This window comes from Calidris pugnax, unplaced genomic scaffold (genome assembly GCF_001431845.1).
Source record: "Calidris pugnax isolate Ruff unplaced genomic scaffold, ASM143184v1 scaffold103, whole genome shotgun sequence".
Classification (NCBI taxonomy): Eukaryota; Metazoa; Chordata; class Aves; order Charadriiformes; family Scolopacidae; genus Calidris; species Calidris pugnax.
The window spans coordinates 13,405,397-13,423,976 of NW_015090990.1; the positions used below are offsets into that span (position 1 = coordinate 13,405,397).

Genomic DNA, 18,580 nt, shown 5'->3' on the forward strand with positions numbered 1-18,580 from the left:
ATGAGAAAGAAAACCTGAAAGTTTTATTTGCAAACTCTTTGGGGATGTGCATTCAATTGGAAAGTATAAGACCACACAATACAAAATTATGAACGTCTAATTTAAAAAAAAAAATATTTTCTGCTTTCCTTTGCAATGAGGATTTGTTTAGGCTGGAGAAAAGAAGACCAAGGTGAAACCTTGTCGCTTTTTATACCTGCCTGAAAGGAGGTTATAACAAGATAGGTGTCTCTTTTCTGAAGTAACAAGTGGTAAGACGAGAGGGAATGGCCTCAAGTTGCACCAGAGGAGATTTAGGCTGGATATTAGGAAAAATTTCTTCACTGACAAACCATCAAGCACTGGAACAGGCTGCCCAGGAAATTGGTTGAGTCACCACCCCTGGAGATACTTTAAAAATGTGCAGATGTGGTGCTTAGGAAACAGGTTTAGTGGTGGACTTCTCAGTGTTAGGTTTTTTGTTGGACTCAATCTAAAGGTGTTTTCCAACCTAAATGATTCTATGTTTCTATTATATCCTATGATCCTATAACTGCCAAGAGCAATCATGCCTCAGAAAAAAAGTTGCATATTTCAAATAGTCTTGCCCAATTAGTAACTAGAAAATAGGCAATGGTCAACTTAAGACTAAAAAGCTTGACGGTAGTGATACATACATAGTTACCTTACTGCAGTGTTGGCATACTAATGAATTAAACTCAAAGCCACTAATGTGATTTTTCTGTTGCAGGCAAATTGACCCAACTATTGACGTAAATAGAAGCTACATAAATATGTCTAAAAACTGGATTCAACTCAGTTTCCTCTTCTGGAAAGTTAATGGGATGCCTGGACTGATTGACAGAACATCCCAGAAACAAACAAACAAACAAAAAAACACATATTGGGGAGGGAAAGATGGAAAAGGGGAGGAGGGGAAAAGGAAGAGAAAGAAAGGCTTTTTAAGGTTCAGAAGAGGGAAGAAAGAAGCATTGATGATGATTAACTTAGCTTAGCAAAGGAAACCCAACTGGATTAGGAAGTTGCAGTGTCCCTCATCCAGATTTCTTACAGAGAAATGATCAATGACTTGAAGACAAGAGGAGATTCAGGTTCTCTTCTATAGGAAGGGAGAAGGAGACAGGATACAAGTATGTTTTTGTTCACAGGGTAAACAGTCAAGAATCTCAGATAAAAGCACTGCAGTAAAACATCTGCAGGCACATACAACACACTTTTTTCTGCCTTTGTTGAAACAAATCAGAAAATAAACCCAGGTAACATTCTCTTTGCACAACCACTTGCTCACTAAGCCAGCAACTGAGAGTTAAATTCTCTAAACATTACAAACAGAAAAAAACATACTGTCACTTTTCACAAGCTTATCTTGCTTCCCATGTCAGTTCCTCCATACCAGTACATAACATAAGACACTCTGGTGACAATTACTAAGTACATATAAGAAGAATGTCCATTTAGTACAGATTTATCTTATTTCCAGTTGATTATACTGTTTCAGATCTCTGAGAGCCCTCACACTGTAATTCATTTAAAAAGAAATAGGAAGTATTTCTGTATTTCCATGCTCTTCAGTAAGGGAAGGGGAAAAAAAAAAGAAAAACAAAAGATGTTTGTGGCTCAGGACAAAATGTTCATGCTAGTGACAAGCTTCTTAGTATGAAGTTGTTGAGGGATCAAAAATTGAATATTATGCTACTAAAAAGCAGAGCACCCAAGATTTCCAGTGTGTCACCCAATGCTTGCTCATTTTCCTTCAAAGGTACAAAAGTATTTGTTTCAGGCATGTTAATTTTGGTAACCAAGTTACACACTTAAGGTTTGATAGATGCAAAAGGGTTTACAGTTTCTTCTTATCAAAACCTCAGGAGAGAAAAATAGACATTTAGAAATTGAAGCAGCAGCATTAGATAACAGAGCTGCCTAATACTTCCATGTACAAGATACACTTTAAATTGCTTATAAAAAAATTGCCAAGCTATAACCACTATGACAGAAATTTTCATGACAGGTTACTGTTACAGGCTGGTTACTAGTCATTTACATTGGACAAAGAAGAAAGAAAGGTGCATCTCATTTAAAATATAGATGTTTTTAAAGACTTCTGCACGTCTGACCATGAAATAGATTACTGGTGGGGCATCCTCAAAGACTTGCTTTGTGCCATCTCACGGGAAGTTGCCCAAATTTGTCGGAGCATAAGCCTTTAGAAGTCTCAGTGAAATATGAAGTATCACACTTTAAAAAATAAAAAACCTCAAGGCTGAATCCTCTCACAGAGAACTGCCCAGCCCTCAATTGGACTACACACTGCTAAACTTGAACAAAAGATTGGCCAAGTTTGAGAATGCTTGGGTCCACGGTGGGAGAGTACAGCAGCCTTCTTGGAATTGCAATGCTTGGCTGCTGCAGAACATACTGGAGCCAGACACGGGAACTGAGAATCTAGAGCTATTACTCTGTGCTCCCAAGTGGCCAACCCCTCCTCCTGGAACTCGTGCAACTGCATTTCACTGCAAGCAACTGGAATTTCCTAACTCTAAGTATTCAACTTTGCAACCTAAAAAAAACCCCACAAACCATCAGGACTAACAAAAAACAAACAAACAAACAAAAAAACCCATTAATTTATAGCAAGTGTTTCTTAACTACCAGGGATGCTTATAGCTTCATGCCAGTTCTGGTAGTCACTATATAAACCTATTGAAATTCAATGCAATTTAAGACACATGTCTGTGGACATTTCAAATTAAGAAACTGCTACACTGCGAGCATGAGGTGTGCTATTTGCCAGTCCATGCACCTCACAGGTCAGGTTTCAACGCTTCCCTGTTGCATGTAAGTTCCCTGGGACATAGCAGGACAGAAAGAATTGCAAAAGCCAGTAAACATTTCAGTTCAAGCTTAGTTTCACTACTGGTTTTAAGAAATTTAAGACTCAACTGCCACAAGAAAGACAGAGTCCTGACCTTCCCTCAACCATGTGCTCTCATGTCTCTTTTGTGTGGACAGCAGTGATTTTGGCCATGCGGTCCAGTGGATCAATGAACAATGAATTCAGAAGTATCCTTTTTCAGGGCGACCACAAGCTGATCCAAATCACTAGAAGCTGCACAGACACTAGTGCCAATACAAGATTGGGCAAGACTGCCCAATTCAGCAGCAACATGGACCTAAATTAGCATAAACCAAATATGAAATCCCAAATAAAGTATATCTGCAGTAGAATCTTTCCAAAAGAAAAAACAAAATAACAGGAATAAGATGGAGTATAATTTCACAGAAAGTCAGATCACGTCTGATCTGTACAAAAAGAGGTACATTAAGAGGAGGAATGGAAAAAGAAATAAGTGCAAGACTGAAAGAAGGAAGGAAAAACAAACCCCAAACTTTAGTAAGACTAATTCATGCATAATTGCGTTAGTTCCACAAAGAATATCAGATACTTCATCCTGTGAAGGACTTCACATGCAGCACAGAAAATAAGACATCAAAGCAGCTAAGAAACCTAATGAATAAAAGTACACATAGCTTTAATTGGTTTTGTTTGAATTGGCTGCCTTTTACACTAAGTAGTAATTGTATTAAGTAACATTTGCTTTTATGTCCATTGACTTTGAAACTGTTAATCAGCCTTAAAAAAAAAAGACCACAGGCATCAAATCATCTAAAGACCAGTCTCTAGAAGTGAACAGGTATACACAGCTGGGGAGTTAGAAGTCACAAATCTACCCTTTTGTTTAAAAGCAGGTAAGCCACACGAAACAAACGAAAGCTGCATTCATAAAGCAAACCACTGCTGTGGCTGGTCCAAAATCTTGAATAACTTGACTAGCAAATGTGCAACATGGGAAACTGTAACGAAGGCCGTATATTTGGTTAACTAAAAATGAAGACTTTTCTTTGTATTTGCAGACTTTTATTATACTATAACAGACTAAACACAAATCAGCATGTGCAAAACTGACACAGTTCCAAGTTGTTTTATTTTTGATGTCTCATTTTTTGGGTTCAAACTCCTTTACAAAACTGACAAACCCTAGTTTTCATCCTATAAGTTAGCAGTATATGTAACTGAAGAAAACTGTGTAAATTCTTTTCTCCTTTTAAGAGTTTAATGTTCCACAATTGGCTGGTGTGTTCTTAATTTTTGTGATCTGTTCCAAATTTGGTTTTTGGCAACCTGAAGTAAGGACAAACAAGTAAGCTGTTGCTAATTTCCTACAGATGTAGTATTTCTCTTCCCTAATCTAATTAGAAGTTGCAGAAAAAGTAAAGGAATTTGTCTTGATTTTAAGTGAACTGGTCTATCTACAAAGAAATTAGCTGTTTTAAAAGCTCTATTAATTAATCACAATCTGTACAGTGATATCTTCACTGGAAACTGCAACCAAAGCATACAACTACCTGCAGTGCTTTTGGCAAAATTTGATAACATCATAAGGCAAGAATTCAAATTTCTCAGCTCTGGTCTAGTGTCCTGGTCCAAGACTGCTTCTTTTGAGAGGTACGTTGCCTAGATTTACTTGGTCATTAATCTATGGTATTTGGTCTCTTGCAGATGAATCTAGTAATATTTCCAACCTCTGAGCAACCATTTTCTTAGCTTGTCTGTAGCACTGATACAGTTTCTCAGTAAGTCATATCACAAACACAAGTATTTTTCTAAAGTGCTGTGGAATCAGCATGAAAGCAGTGAGATTTATTTTAAAACATGGTTATTTACACAGCAGCCATTCAAACCGTCTTCTATAACTGAAGTTTGTGACAGTGACTTAGAATCATAGAATGGTTAGAAATGGAAGGGACCTTAAAGATCATTGAGTTCCAATTCCCCTGCCCTGGGCAGGGACACCTCCCACTAGAGCAGGTTGCTCAAAGCCGCATCCAGCCTGGACTTGAACGCTTCCAGGGATGGGGCATCCCCAGCTTCTCTGGGCAACTTGTTCCAGTGTCTCACCACCCTCACAGTAAAGAATTTCTTTCTAGTATCTGACCTAAATTTCCCCTCTTTCAATTTAAAACCATTACCCCTTGTCCTATCGCTACACTCCCTGATAAAGAGCCCCTCTCCAGCTCTCCTGTACGTCCCCTTCAGATACTGGAAGGCTGCTATAAGGTCTCCCCAGAGCCTTCTCTTCTCCAGGCTGAACAACCCCAGCTCTCTCAGCCTGTCCTCATAGGAGAGGAGCTCCAGCCCTCTGATCAACTTCTCTAATCAACATATGTAAAGAGGCAGGAGGGAAAGCTGAAAAGTATAAAAAAGGTCACTGGACTGCAGGCAGCTTCCAACAGCAACAGCAGCTATTCTACTGTTAGTATTCCTAATCAAAACAGCACATGTACATACACACACAGAAGTCTAACCATTTTAAGAGGATACCAGCTCAGCTGACTACCACTGCCATCAATTCACGTTCTTTTCTTCTTAGAGGCAAGAGTCTACTGGAACTGGAAAGTGAAGGCTGATGAACCTTGAACTGTGTGCCTTCATCTTAAAAAGTCAGAACAAATGGAAAACAGAAGCCATCAAGTGTTCAGTATCTCCAGAAGGACACAATGGAAGAAAGGACAAGCACACTGCAGACAAATTCTAACTGATATAGTACGACTTTGCCAGTGACCATCACTTCACTACTGCCATCTGCAAGGGGCTACCAGGAAACTTGCTGAAGAAGCAGTTTCAACTGCAGATAGACTCTGCATTTGGGTTAGCAGAGTTTGAGTCATCCAGTTGCTTGTCCACAAAAGACTCCAACATCACAGAACAACCAGAAAAAACAGCATTTATGCATGGATAATGCCTTAGTGTTCATACTTTAGGAAACAAATTACCGTAACTGTAATTTTTGAGTTGATACAAGCATTGCCAGCCAGCTGTGTCAAACAAGACATGTCCCATACTGTCCATGTTCCTGTTCCTTCCACAGAGGGAACTTTTGAGCTTATTCATCAGTGTAAGGAAAAGCTGACAGGCAACCTCAGAACATAAATTATTCTTACATGTTTTACAGTGCATGCTACACTTTAGTTAGTGACTTCCTACATGGAAAAAAGTTACAGGGTAAATGTTAAATTCAGGGCTATTTGATAAGTCAGATATGCTGATCAGCAAATCAAGATTTACCAATACAAAGAAACTGTTTAGATTCTCTCAGTTCCCTTTCACTTATTTTAAATCTATATATCCCAATTTTTAAGATGTACCATTCTATGCATGTACAGTAATTTAAACTTCTAGAACATCTCCACTGGATTCCAATTTAAAATTCTTACAACAAAACCCCCAAAATAACGATCCCTTCCCACCATTTGCTTTGCAGATTCCCCAAGTATAATGTGAAAAAAGAATTAGGTCCTAGTTCTGCAGGCATTGGGAAGAGTGTATTAGTAATCTTTGGGTTCTAGCACCTCACAGAATGAAAATTGTTTTACTGTCATGCATAAACTTCACGATGAATAGCCAAGTTGATTACCAAAATGCATAAGTATTGTTTGTATTTCATAAACTGATATGTTTATCTCCACGGGTATTTTGAAAGCTTCTAAAATCTGGCAAGTGAAGAGTCATTTTACATGTATTTCAAGAATACTTGAAAACTGGATGGCTCACACTTCTTATGCCAACAAAATTTGAAGCCAAAGTCATCCTTCAAGATGACAGATATACACAGTTTTCCTTTGCTGTTGACTTATTAAAAAGCACTTTTTGACTAATAATTACAACAACAACAAAAAAGGACAAGATGGTCTAATTGTGGTTCAAATTAAAGTCTTTCCATTGACTATTCTTAGCTTAGGAAAAGGATAAGGACAAACACTCCAGAATATACTTTGTGTACAAAACCAAGGACATAATACAACTGGCATAAAATAAAAATAAATTAATTTTTTTAAGTCTCTAGAGGAAAAACAAACCAAATGCCTGTCATGCCTTGTTTGTTGCATATTTGTGACTACTCTCACAAATCACAGACTAACATCCTTAACATCTGCTAACCACAAAAAACATGGAACATAAGGAGAAGTACTCAAACCTTAAGCTCCCAAAATATGAGAGCCAATAATGCTGTATTCCTCCAAGAGTTAAACCAGACCACAACTGTTCTTTAATTTACCTACAAATAGCATGCGAGGTACAGCAATCCAACTCTATTTTAAGATACTGTTGCCTACCAAAGACCATATTATGGGTTAATTTCTGTGCATACAGAAACAGTTAACTGCATTTACATACATTGTAACATTTAGTAATCCTACATAAAACATGAGCTACAATAATCTTTAATAGGTAGGAAAAGCTTCTGCATTATGTTACTGTGTAGCAAATACTATTTTAGTGACAACATGTCCATACAAGAACAAAGGTAAAATTGCTAGAGAACACAATCTCTGTCCCATTTCCACTTTATCCCAAAGGAGTTATTGCCCAATTCACAGATTTGTCTACGTGTGCTGAGCTTACGTTACAATCATGACTGTCATGCCCCTAAAGCTCCCTTGTTTTCCCTGAAAAACTAATATTAACATTTACTCTATACTGCCACCTTCTCAGCCAAGTAAAGCAAATAACCTGTAGTTTTAATGCACTGTCAGTCCCTGTTGTGATTTTCACCTCTTACATCTCAAGTCTAGAACTACAATGAATTTAAGTAAAAGCGCAAAAAAAAATCCCCACCACAAAACAATCATGCAGAATTAGCAATTGCTAAATTATGCATTATTTTCATATGCAAGTCAGAATCTCTCAGCTGTGCAAACTGGGTTATGGTCATAACAAACTTGATTGTGCTGGGAGGGAGGGGGGATGATCCTGTACTGTGCCAGACCAGATGGCAGACTTCAAACTTATCTGCAATCTCTTCATTAAGTATACACAGAGCAGTAACAGTGACTGTCCATGAATGGACCCTTTCACTGATCAGACATAACTAGCTACACCAGCATGATCAACACAGCTCTCTATTCTCTTGCTGTTACCTTCTTCTCCTATTGCTCCAGCACAGCTCACTAAAAATAGAGACAATTTCTTGGTGGCAGAAGGACCAAAGGAAGAAGGAAAAAGGTAATACGGGTGGGTGGGAGGGACAACTTTGCCATGGAGTTGTCACTTCCCCTGTCGTTATTCATGGTATTACATCACTCATTCAGTGTACATTCAAGTGAAGTATCCCACATGCAGAAATCAAGATTTAAAGTGTATGCCACTTATTATGCAACTAAAAGCACAGAAGACAAAGGAACTTATCAATTTAAGGAAGAATACTGTTAAAGCAAGGATTTGGAAAGTAATTTTGTGAAAGAAAGATTTCAATTTAGCAAGAATTAGAAGGGGTTGGAGTGGGGTGGAAACAACTTTTCTTAGCTAGAGGAGACTGAAGACAAGAACATAAGTGCAGACCAACAACACTCAGTGCCACCAAGACAAGATCACGAGACTGCAAAGCAATAGTCTTTGAACATTAACATTCACAATATCCAAGGAGACAATGTTAAGTATTGTTATGAAAGGGAGAAAAATAAACAAATCATGATGACAATTAATAAAACTGTGATTTTAGACAACCCAGGGAATGCCAACTAATTCTCCTGAAAGTGGCATAGAGACATTTTCAGAATGAGAACAACAAGGATGGTCCTGGCCAACAGGATCACCAAGAGTTATCAACTGGTGCGATGCTGATGTATCTTCAACCCCAGGCACAGACTGCTAAGAGGAAGAGGAAGATAAGGACGATAAGGTGCCTGTCCAATCGCTAAGGCAAAATGATTTGAATAATCCATTACCACCAACGGGTGTATTCCTGCTCTCCCTTCCAGCCTCCATATCTTGGCTACAATCCCCGAGTTGCGCATCAGCAAATATGAGGCCCCTCTGAGCCTATGTAATTCATACAAATAACATATAACAAGCCTCAAAATAGAAGTGGCAAGTTTTCGTGTGTTAAGTACCAGTGTCAAAGCTGGGACAAGGGAGGACTTGAGACAATGTAAATAAGAGTTTTGGGGATGGACAAGAGGAAAAGGAAGTCATATCCTCCCATTTTTGATGACTATAGAATTGCAGCCTCTTTCAACATTTGTCACTATTATCAGCCATCTATATAGACTATAGATACTTCCAGTGGGCCAGTGCATGGCAGTTCATCTACAGAATTTCTCTACACTTCCAGGTCAGTGAGCTCTTAAATACACAGCAGAATTACTTTTTAAGATGGAATACTGACGTTAATAACTGCAAAGCTAAATTTCCTTTTTCAGACAAGCATTTTCTCCTATGAAAAGTCTTCTGTTTTACCTAATGATATGTTCTTCCACTTGTGATTCCAATAAAACTAAGTTGTAGAAGAAGGGATGACTTTTTAAAGTCCCTTATAGTCCCTATATATAGTTCCTGGAGAGAACAGAAAGGATCGGTCAAAAGGGCAGAGCTGCCAAGTCATTGACCTCTTTCAGAAGAACCATAGCAGCATAGAAAAACTTTAAAGGTCTGCTCAACTGCAGTCAGCCACAAGGAAGACAGGCAAAAAGAAAAGAGCTAACTTCAAGTACTGAGTAAGAACAACAAATCTCAAAACAGATCTGCTATGGCCATGAAGTATTAGCCTCTCCCAGCTTCTGCATAAAAATCATGGGTTTTGCTCCATGGGCACTAGGTCTTCTTCAAAGGCTACTTCCTCAGCAGGATGTCCTCCATTAGAAACAGCACCATTGAGCTGACTGGGCACGTGGAAGGGTAGAACTCAGCCATACTAAGAAAAGGTGTTTTGGTTCACAATCTAGCCATGAGGATTAATAAACTCTAAGCAACAGTTTTCAGGCACTAAATGAATAAAAAAGAAAATAAACTCCTTTGTTGGTACACAATGATTTACCAAAGAGACCCGGGGTTCCTGCCCATTTATAAGGTGAAACTTCATTTAACAACCACCACCACAAAATCTGTCACAAACAGATAGGAATTTCTTTCTTCTCATTTCAGCTATGATGAGGAAAAAAAAAAGCTGCTTCACAGTAAAAAGTTCCATTACCTCACGTAACAGTTTCAATACTGTATAGTTGAATATCAATTCTGTAAACTTGGTGAAAATGTCTCAAAGTTGAACACCTTCCTCAGGCTACTGAAATTAAAAAAAATAATAATGGATAGAGCAAAAACAAAGCAGCACTGTTAATGAGTGTACAGGTTTCTGCTCTCAAGAGAGCAGAATTTGGCTCTCAAATGACCAACACTTTCTGGTTACCTCCTTCAAAGGAATCATTCTTATCAACTTATCTGGGCAGAGAAACAATAGCCACATTCTTATGAGAAGCGATTGCCGGGTTTACAAAGGCAGCTCTCATATTTCTTTGTGAGAAAATCTTTTGGGGGTGATTTTGAGCCTTGCAGTCAGTGGCCAAGAGCTCAGAAAGCAACTGCAACACTTGCAGCAATATAGACTACCTTCCTATGAAGACAAAGCAGCTTCTTGAGCTCTGTCTCTTGATTCACCAACATCAAGTTACTTAAGTAGAGCAGGTGGTTTGTTGATTACTCATGCCATGGGAAGAACTGAAAAATGTGGGAGACAAGAAAGGCAATCTTACTGATGCCTTCGGTATATCACTCCTGAAGTAAAAGAGGCTGAGATCTAGAGGGAGACCTGCAAAATCAATGCAGAAAACATCCTACATTTTTAAAAATTAAGAAACAAAAAATTCAAGTTTTTCTTATGCTATGCAAGTTACCGAAGTGATCAACTCAAATCATCTTTCAAGCCTGAGGAGAGACAAAGATGCAATACTGCCTAACTTTTTATATTAAAAAAAAAAGAGATCTGTATGAATAACAGTCAGAGATCCAAAAAAAAAAAAAGCCTTGTCACCTTGTCATACCACAGAAAGAAAACGACTGACAAACAAACAACAATATAATCAATGATTGTCATACAGTGGCTCCAATACTTAAGCCCACAGCAACAATGCAAAGGCTTGCATTTTAACTTTCCAAACAGAAGAGGTTTCCGTCTACTTGTGTTTTGCTTCACTCAATAAGAATCTCCAATAAAAACATACTGAACACTAACTTTTCATACAAAAATAAAGTTTAGATAAACTGTCACTCAATCAGATCTCACCATTTGAAATAAAGATTTAAGTGTGACCTTGATGTGTTGATCATTAGACTGACAAGCCTGCATCATCCCCTCTTTACATCAGATGATCTTTTGCTGCAGATGGGTAGAGGCATGCTTTCAGCACAGCTCATTCAAATTAGTGTTAATTATTGATTAGAATAAACTCAGCTCGTTCCAGTTTTCTCCCATAAAAGAGAACATGCATATTAGTACCACTGACTTTTGAACATGCCAGATTTCTGTTTCAGAGAATATTTCTACAAGACAGGGTTCAGTTTAAGTTCTCTGAATTCACTAGAACATGTTCCCCATTTCCTTCCACAAGTTACCAGCACTTTCACCATTCCCCAAACTGGCTGTGTTTTTACTGAAAAGTTTTCTCTCTGGTTAAGCAATGCCGAGGGACCAAAATGCCAAATGAACATCTGCTATTGCCATATTCCAGCCCAGTTGTTTTTCTGTGTTGTGCCTTGCTTCAAAGAGATCTCCCTGACATACATTAAACAAGAATACTAAGTAGCAGCAAATTACTGGTATAGTATAGCTCCAGATAAGCACTCAAATTGCTCCATGTGTTTCAGGTATTAAGTGTACTGTAACAGCAATGTAATCTTGTCAGTATTACTTTCTTTTTTCCACAGCTGTGTGCTCCTCAGATTTCAATCAAAAGCAATATATGAGATTTACTTAGAATAAAAACATAAACTATAAACATTAAAATCCATTACTAGCTTAGGAGGAGGAAGAATGGGAAAGACCCCTAAAAAAAAGGAAGTACACATTCTTTAAAAAGATTCCTTGAAAACAGAAACAAAAACAGAGAAAGAAGCAGCCCCAGCGTGTGCAGCCCATGAAAAAGCAATGTTAATCTTTGATCAACCCCACTGCACTGACGATGTTTAGCTAGGAGTGTCAGCGTGAGGTGTGGGGCGGGGAGGGGGAGGAAGGGAACCCAGTTTGAAGAAAAAAAACCCAAACCAAAGTCTTGAATTAATGACACACTACCTCAGTGATTGGTTGCCCTTGTGATGTCAAGTCCAGTTCCTGAGGTCTTGTCACCTTATCGATATCCAAGGAGTCCATGCTGGAAGCTGCAGAGGTTATGCTGGAACGGGAGGAGTTACTAATTGAGCGCACCTCAGCATCACTCACTGTGCCAGCAGATGCTGTCCTCCTGTGCTGAGCAGTAACTACTGGTTTGGCGTCTTCTGCAACAGACTGTTGGGCTGCCTCATCCATGCTCAAAGAGGCCTTCTCTAACTGTGCAGTGATGTCATCCAAAGATACGTTGGCATGTGATGGTTTTGTCACCTTACCAGATGAGGAGGATAATCCTTTCATGCTGCTGTGCTTAGTAGGAGGTCGGCCAGCAGGTGGTTTCTGAGCTTTGGAATCTGTGGCAAGGCGTTTCACTGCAGCATTGTTTGCTGAATGAGACCCAATGCTGCTGAGCTCCTGCTCTATGGAACAAAGGTCAGCCATGAGGGCATCTAGATCCACAGTCTCCCCCTGATTCAGGGCTTCTGCAATAAACAAGAGTTTTCAGTATATGCAGAGTTACTTCATTTGTCTGAGCAACTCTTCACTTTGTGTTATCAAATTTAATAACTAGGATAAGGGAGCAAAGGAAGCTGTATTTTGTTTTCCCATATGTATTGAAAAATTTCTGCTCACTGCTAAGGGAAAATTTATTTGCACTACTACTCTTGACTGGTCTAAGAGCAATTAAAAAAAAACACAAACAAAACTATTTAGGTTAAATACATTTGGCAACAGAAGAAATCTATGAATGTTCAGATTACATTTGAAAAGTTTAAACTGCTGTCCTGTGAACAGGATCTAAAACCACATTTGTATAATAAAAACAGTATAGGTGTTTTGCTTAGCATTTTCTGCTAAAGCAATGCAAGGTATGCGACACTGCTTTTAAAAATACCCACAAAACACAATACATATACTCAAACCTTAATATTAAGGCTTCCTGTATTACAACCACAGGAAGCCATTTTAAGACAAGGAAAAACATGATTTTTGTTTAACATGAAGGCACTCTGTAGCTATATTCCTGCATCCAGTCCCATGAAGCAAGATGCTCATTCTTCCTTCTTAACTGATACACGTCAATTCATTCTTTCACGAGACTAGATCCCAGAATCTATATTTCTGTACAAATGCTAGACTACAATTCTCAGCTACTAGGTGCTGTAAAAGATACTGCTTTAGGATACTCAAAATTCTGTTCCACCAGAAAGCAATGCCTTCGGCAAACATGTTCTCACTTCAGCTAAAAGTGTATTTAAATGTTCCTGTATTTTACAGTGTTCTCCTTTGTAGCTGGAACAGGTTTTCTTTTTCCTAAACTAATATTTGAGGAGGTAAATAATTCAAACAAACCATTCAAATTGTACATGGAGAAGCGATACGAGAAGTTGGCAAGATTGGTTTCCTGATGGAGAGGTGATCTCTTCACTGGTGCCATAGGCTTGTCTGTATCCAAACTCTGAAAAAGACCCAAAAAAGGGATAGAATGAAGTTTGACAAGGAACTGAACAAGCAAATCTTCAAGATGATTGAAAATTAATTTTCTCTAAGAGAATTTTTTCAAAAACTCCTGGCATATAAAAAAAGCCCATACCACAGAAATTTAGCTTCACATATTCAGTGGAAAAAGATGTTAATCACATTCTGTGTTTTTTTAGAATCAAAAGGATAGAAGCATATTTCAAATGCATTTTTAAATGAGGTTACATACTAACTCATTTTGAAACACAGACTGGCCTACCTGTAACATCTTTTCTGTATCTAAACACATCCAAACTGTGGCACCCTCTCTAAGAAATGCATCATTAGCTTATGAGCATAATCATGGCATAAGCATTCAAAAGCGTTCAATGAAGAATTCTGTTTTATTAAAAGGGATTCAGTCATTTTTCTCAATAAGACCTTCCTGGGAGAAATGTTAAATTGTGAAAGCAAACCCCAGCCAGTTTACATAGGATAAGTTTTTTTACAAAAAACTAATATTTAAAAGAAGACAAAAAAAAAAAGAAAAAAAAAAGATACATCTTTCTATCCAGTACACTGAATTCTTGTATTATGAAGTCTAATGTGAGCATAGTATAATAAATACCAGCATTTGTTTTAAGTAGCAAGCAGTAGGGCATTATGATCCAGCTGGTGACCCAAGAGATTGCATGACAGGGTCCAGAGCTGCAGCCCCTGGAAGACAAATGTTACATGGGAAATCTATCTCTTGCTGTCACTGAGGCTCAACAGGCCTGCAAAGAGTTCGAATTTAAGCAATGCTTGTACTGATAAAAGTTTTCCTGAAGATGCACTTGTCTGAAAGAAAAGTCTCTTCTAACTCCAACAGAACAACCCCATGCAGCACTACAGACTTGGGGAGGAGTGGCTGGAAAGCTGCCCAGAGGAAAAGAACTTGGGGTTGCCAGTTTACAGCCAGCTGAACATGAGCCAGCAGTGTGCCCAGGTGGCCAAAAAGGCGAAGAGCACCCTGGCCTGTATCAGGAACAGTGTGGCCAGCAGGACTAGGGCAGTGATTAAACCCCTGTACTCAGCCCTGGTGAGGCCTCACCTCAACTACTGTGTCCAGTTTTGGGTCCCTCACTACAAGAAAGACACTGAGGTGCTGGAGTTTGTCCAGAGATGGGCAACGAAGAGAAACTGACATCATCTACCTGGACTTGTGCAAAGCATTTGACAATGTCCTGCATGACATCCTTGCCTCTAAATTGGAGAAACATGAATCTCATGGATGAATCACTCACTGGATAAGGAACGGGTTGGATGGTCACACTCAAAGAACTGCAGTCAAAGGCTTGATGTCCAAGTGAAGACCAGTGATGAGTGGCATTTCTCAAGGGTCAGTATTGGGACCGGTGCTGTTTAACATCTTTGTTGGTGACACGGACAGGGGGATTGAGTGCACCCTCAGCAAGTTTGTAGACAACACCAAGCTCTGTGGTGCGACGAACACACTGGAGGGAAAGGATGCCATCCAGAGGGACCTGGATGAGGTAGGGCTTGAGAGGTGGGCCCATGCCAACCTCATGAAGTTCAATAAGGCCACGTGCAAGGTTCTGTACATGGGCTGGGACAATCCCAAGCGCAAATACAGGTTGGGCAGAGAATGGACTGAGAGGAGCCCTGAGGAGGAGGACTTGGGGGTGTTGTTGGATCAGAAGCTCAACATGAGCCAGCAATGTGCGCTTGCTGCCCAGAAAGCCAATCGTACCCTGGGCTGCATCAAAAGAAATGCGGCCAGCAGGTTGAGGAATGTTCATTCTACCCCTCTACTCCACTCTGGTGAGACCCCACCTGGAGTACTGCATCCAGCTCTGGAGTCCTCAGCACAGGAAGGACATAGACCTGCTGGAGTGGTCCAGAGTAGGGCCATGAAATCATCAGAGGGCTGGAGCACCTCTCCTGTGAAAACAGGCTGAGAGAATTGGAGTTGTTCAGCTTGGAGAAGAGAATAGGTCTCTCCCACTCTCTCTGGGGAGACCTTACAGCAGCTTTCCAGTACCTAAAGGAGGCCTGAAGGAGAGATGGGGAGGAACTCTATCACTCACTATCAGGGAGTGCAGTGATAGGACAAGGGGTAATGGTTTTAAACTGAAAGAGGGAAGTCTTAGGTTAGATATTAGGAAGAATTTTTTTGCTGTGAGAGTGGTGAGACACTGGAACAGGTTGCCCAGACAAACTGTGGATGCCCCATCCCTGGAGGTGTTCAAGACCAAGTTGGACAGGGCTTTGATTAAGCTGGTCTAGTGGGAGGCATCCCTACCCAAGGCAGGGGGGTGCAACTAGATGATCTTTAAGGTCCCTTCAAACCCAAACCATTCTATGGTTCTATGAAGCTGTTGAAGGGTCTAGAGCACAAGTCTTACAAAAGATGGCTGAGGGAACTGGTATTGTTTAGCCTGGAGAAAAGGAGGCTCAGGGGAGACCATATTGCTCTCTACAGCTACCTGAAAGGAGGTTATAGCAAAGTGAGGGTGGGTCTCTTCTTTCAAGTATTAACCAATAAAACAACAGGAAACAGCCTCAAGCTGCACCATGGGAGATTTAGATTGGACATTAGGAATAATTTCTTCACCAAGCAGGTTGAGGAATGTTCATTCTACCCCTCTACTCCACTCTGGTGAGACCCCACCTGGAGTACTGCATCCAGCTCTGGAGTCCTCAGCACAGGAAGGACATAGACCTGCTGGAGTGGTCCAGAGTAGGGCCATGAAATCATCAGAGGGCTGGAGCACCTCTCCTGTGAAAACAGGCTGAGAGAATTGGAGTTGTTCAGCTTGGAGAAGAGAATAGGTCTCTCCCACTCTCTCTGGGGAGACCTTACAGCAGCTTTCCAGTACCTAAAGGAGGCCTGAAGGAGAGATGGGGAGGAACTCTATCACTCACTATCAGGGAGTGCAGTGATAGGACAAGGGGTAATGGTTTTAAACTGAAAGAGGGAAGTCTTAGGTTAGATATTAGGAAGAATTTTTTTGCTGTGAGAGTGGTGAGACACTGGAACAGGTTGCCCAGACAAACTGTGGATGCCCCATCCCTGGAGGTGTTCAAGACCAAGTTGGACAGGGCTTTGATTAAGCTGGTCTAGTGGGAGGCATCCCTACCCAAGGCAGGGGGGTGCAACTAGATGATCTTTAAGGTCCCTTCAAACCCAAACCATTCTATGGTTCTATGAAGCTGTTGAAGGGTCTAGAGCACAAGTCTTACAAAAGATGGCTGAGGGAACTGGTATTGTTTAGCCTGGAGAAAAGGAGGCTCAGGGGAGACCATATTGCTCTCTACAGCTACCTGAAAGGAGGTTATAGCAAAGTGAGGGTGGGTCTCTTCTTTCAAGTATTAACCAATAAAACAACAGGAAACAGCCTCAAGCTGCACCATGGGAGATTTAGATTGGACATTAGGAATAATTTCTTCACCAAAAGGGTTGCCCAGGGAAATGGTGGATTCAGCATCCCTGGAATTATTTAAAAGACGGGTAAATGTGGAGCTTAGAGACATGGTTTAGTGGTGGACTTGGCAGTGCTAGGCTAATAGTTGGACTCGATGATCTTAAAGGTGTTTTCCAACCTAAAGGATTCTATGAAAATTCCTCACCTAAGGTTTTTGTTTCCATTTTCTACATCTTTACTCACGCCCTTCTTAAAAATCAAATGCACTATTTTTTTCCCCCTAATATTTATCTTCACTGAACTAACTTATCAGTTTGGCTTGAACTTCAAAAAAAAAAATAAAATCACTTTATTGGGAAGTCAGTCATCACTGAATGAGAAGCCAGTAGATGCAGCCTTGTCTTTCATCAGGTGGAAAAAACCTCACCCCTAGTGCCTCTGGTGGACCTTACAAAATTGCTGAAAAAGAATATTTTAAAAATAAAATAAAAAAGTATATATCTATAACCCTAGAGGCAGCAGAGATGTGCTACTTCTGAAACTGGCTCATTCCTTCAGACTAAACCCATAGACTGCCACAAAAGATTTCCTGTAAAGCAAATATATTCTGGCTAAAAGCATCTAAAATGTATTTTAGTTAATTTAATAATAATTAAATTACTTCACATCCTTGGAAACATATGCAATATACTGTCACATTCTCCATAACACATTATGATGCTAAAGCATCAGTTTAGAGAATTGCTAAAATCTGCAACAGCACCAAAAGCTTAGTTCTGAATGATCATATAAGCACAGTAAGTTTTTCTTCATCTAACCTGCACTATAAAGCAGGATAAAAGTTAGTGCACTCCACATCAGTGCCAAACACTGCTTGCATGTGCTGTGAATTTTGTGACTATATTTTATAATGCTTTTATTGACCAACAGTTAAAGAGGGCAAAGTGAATTCAAATGATCTCATGGGCATTAAGAATTATGAATCTTTTAAAAAGCATTTTCATCTGGAAAGAAATCTGGGTCTTACTTTCAATCCCCTCAAAATAAACATTTATGAAATAAAAAAAGTCAAGGAACCTGGGGACAAAACCCCTTTCTTCCTACCGACCTTTGAGTCCAGCTGATAAATAGCAACAAATGCTGAGCGTACAGGAGAATGCACTTTGGAGCTCACTAGCTCTAATCACCCCACCTATATTGGGACTTTATTGGGTCAGCTGCATAAAGACATAATCACTTTCCAAACAAATGAACTGAGACGCAACTAACTGCATTAACTTGTTTATACAAAAGCATATGGTGTCATTCAAAGTTTTGGGGGAAATGTCATTTCTCAGAAGTTGCAAAAGACAGAAAGACAACTGCAGGCTATGTTACAGCAATATGAAAGTGAGAAACAAATAATATGAGTCCTTCCCTCAACTATCTGTTAGTAGGTTTTAAGAATTTTGCATGGATCAGCACACAAACTGAGACATCACCAAAAAGTTATGTCAACAGGGTAGCTGTAAGCCCCACATAAAGTATACTTCTATT

The 18,580-nt window shown here is 39.7% G+C and overlaps 1 protein-coding gene across 1 annotated transcript in view; it reads right to left on the reverse strand.

The window, feature by feature from the left end:
* The window catches only part of LOC106895157 (ras-associated and pleckstrin homology domains-containing protein 1-like), a 100,838-nt gene that overhangs the window by 39,116 nt on the left and 43,142 nt on the right, over positions 1 to 18,580 (reverse strand). The window contains exons 3-4 of the mRNA XM_014954312.1: positions 13,509 to 13,614; positions 12,120 to 12,637 (exon numbers count right to left, since the gene is read on the reverse strand). Of these exons, the coding sequence (XP_014809798.1) occupies positions 12,120 to 12,637; positions 13,509 to 13,614 (624 nt within the window). The remainder of the gene's footprint in view (positions 1 to 12,119; positions 12,638 to 13,508; positions 13,615 to 18,580) is intronic.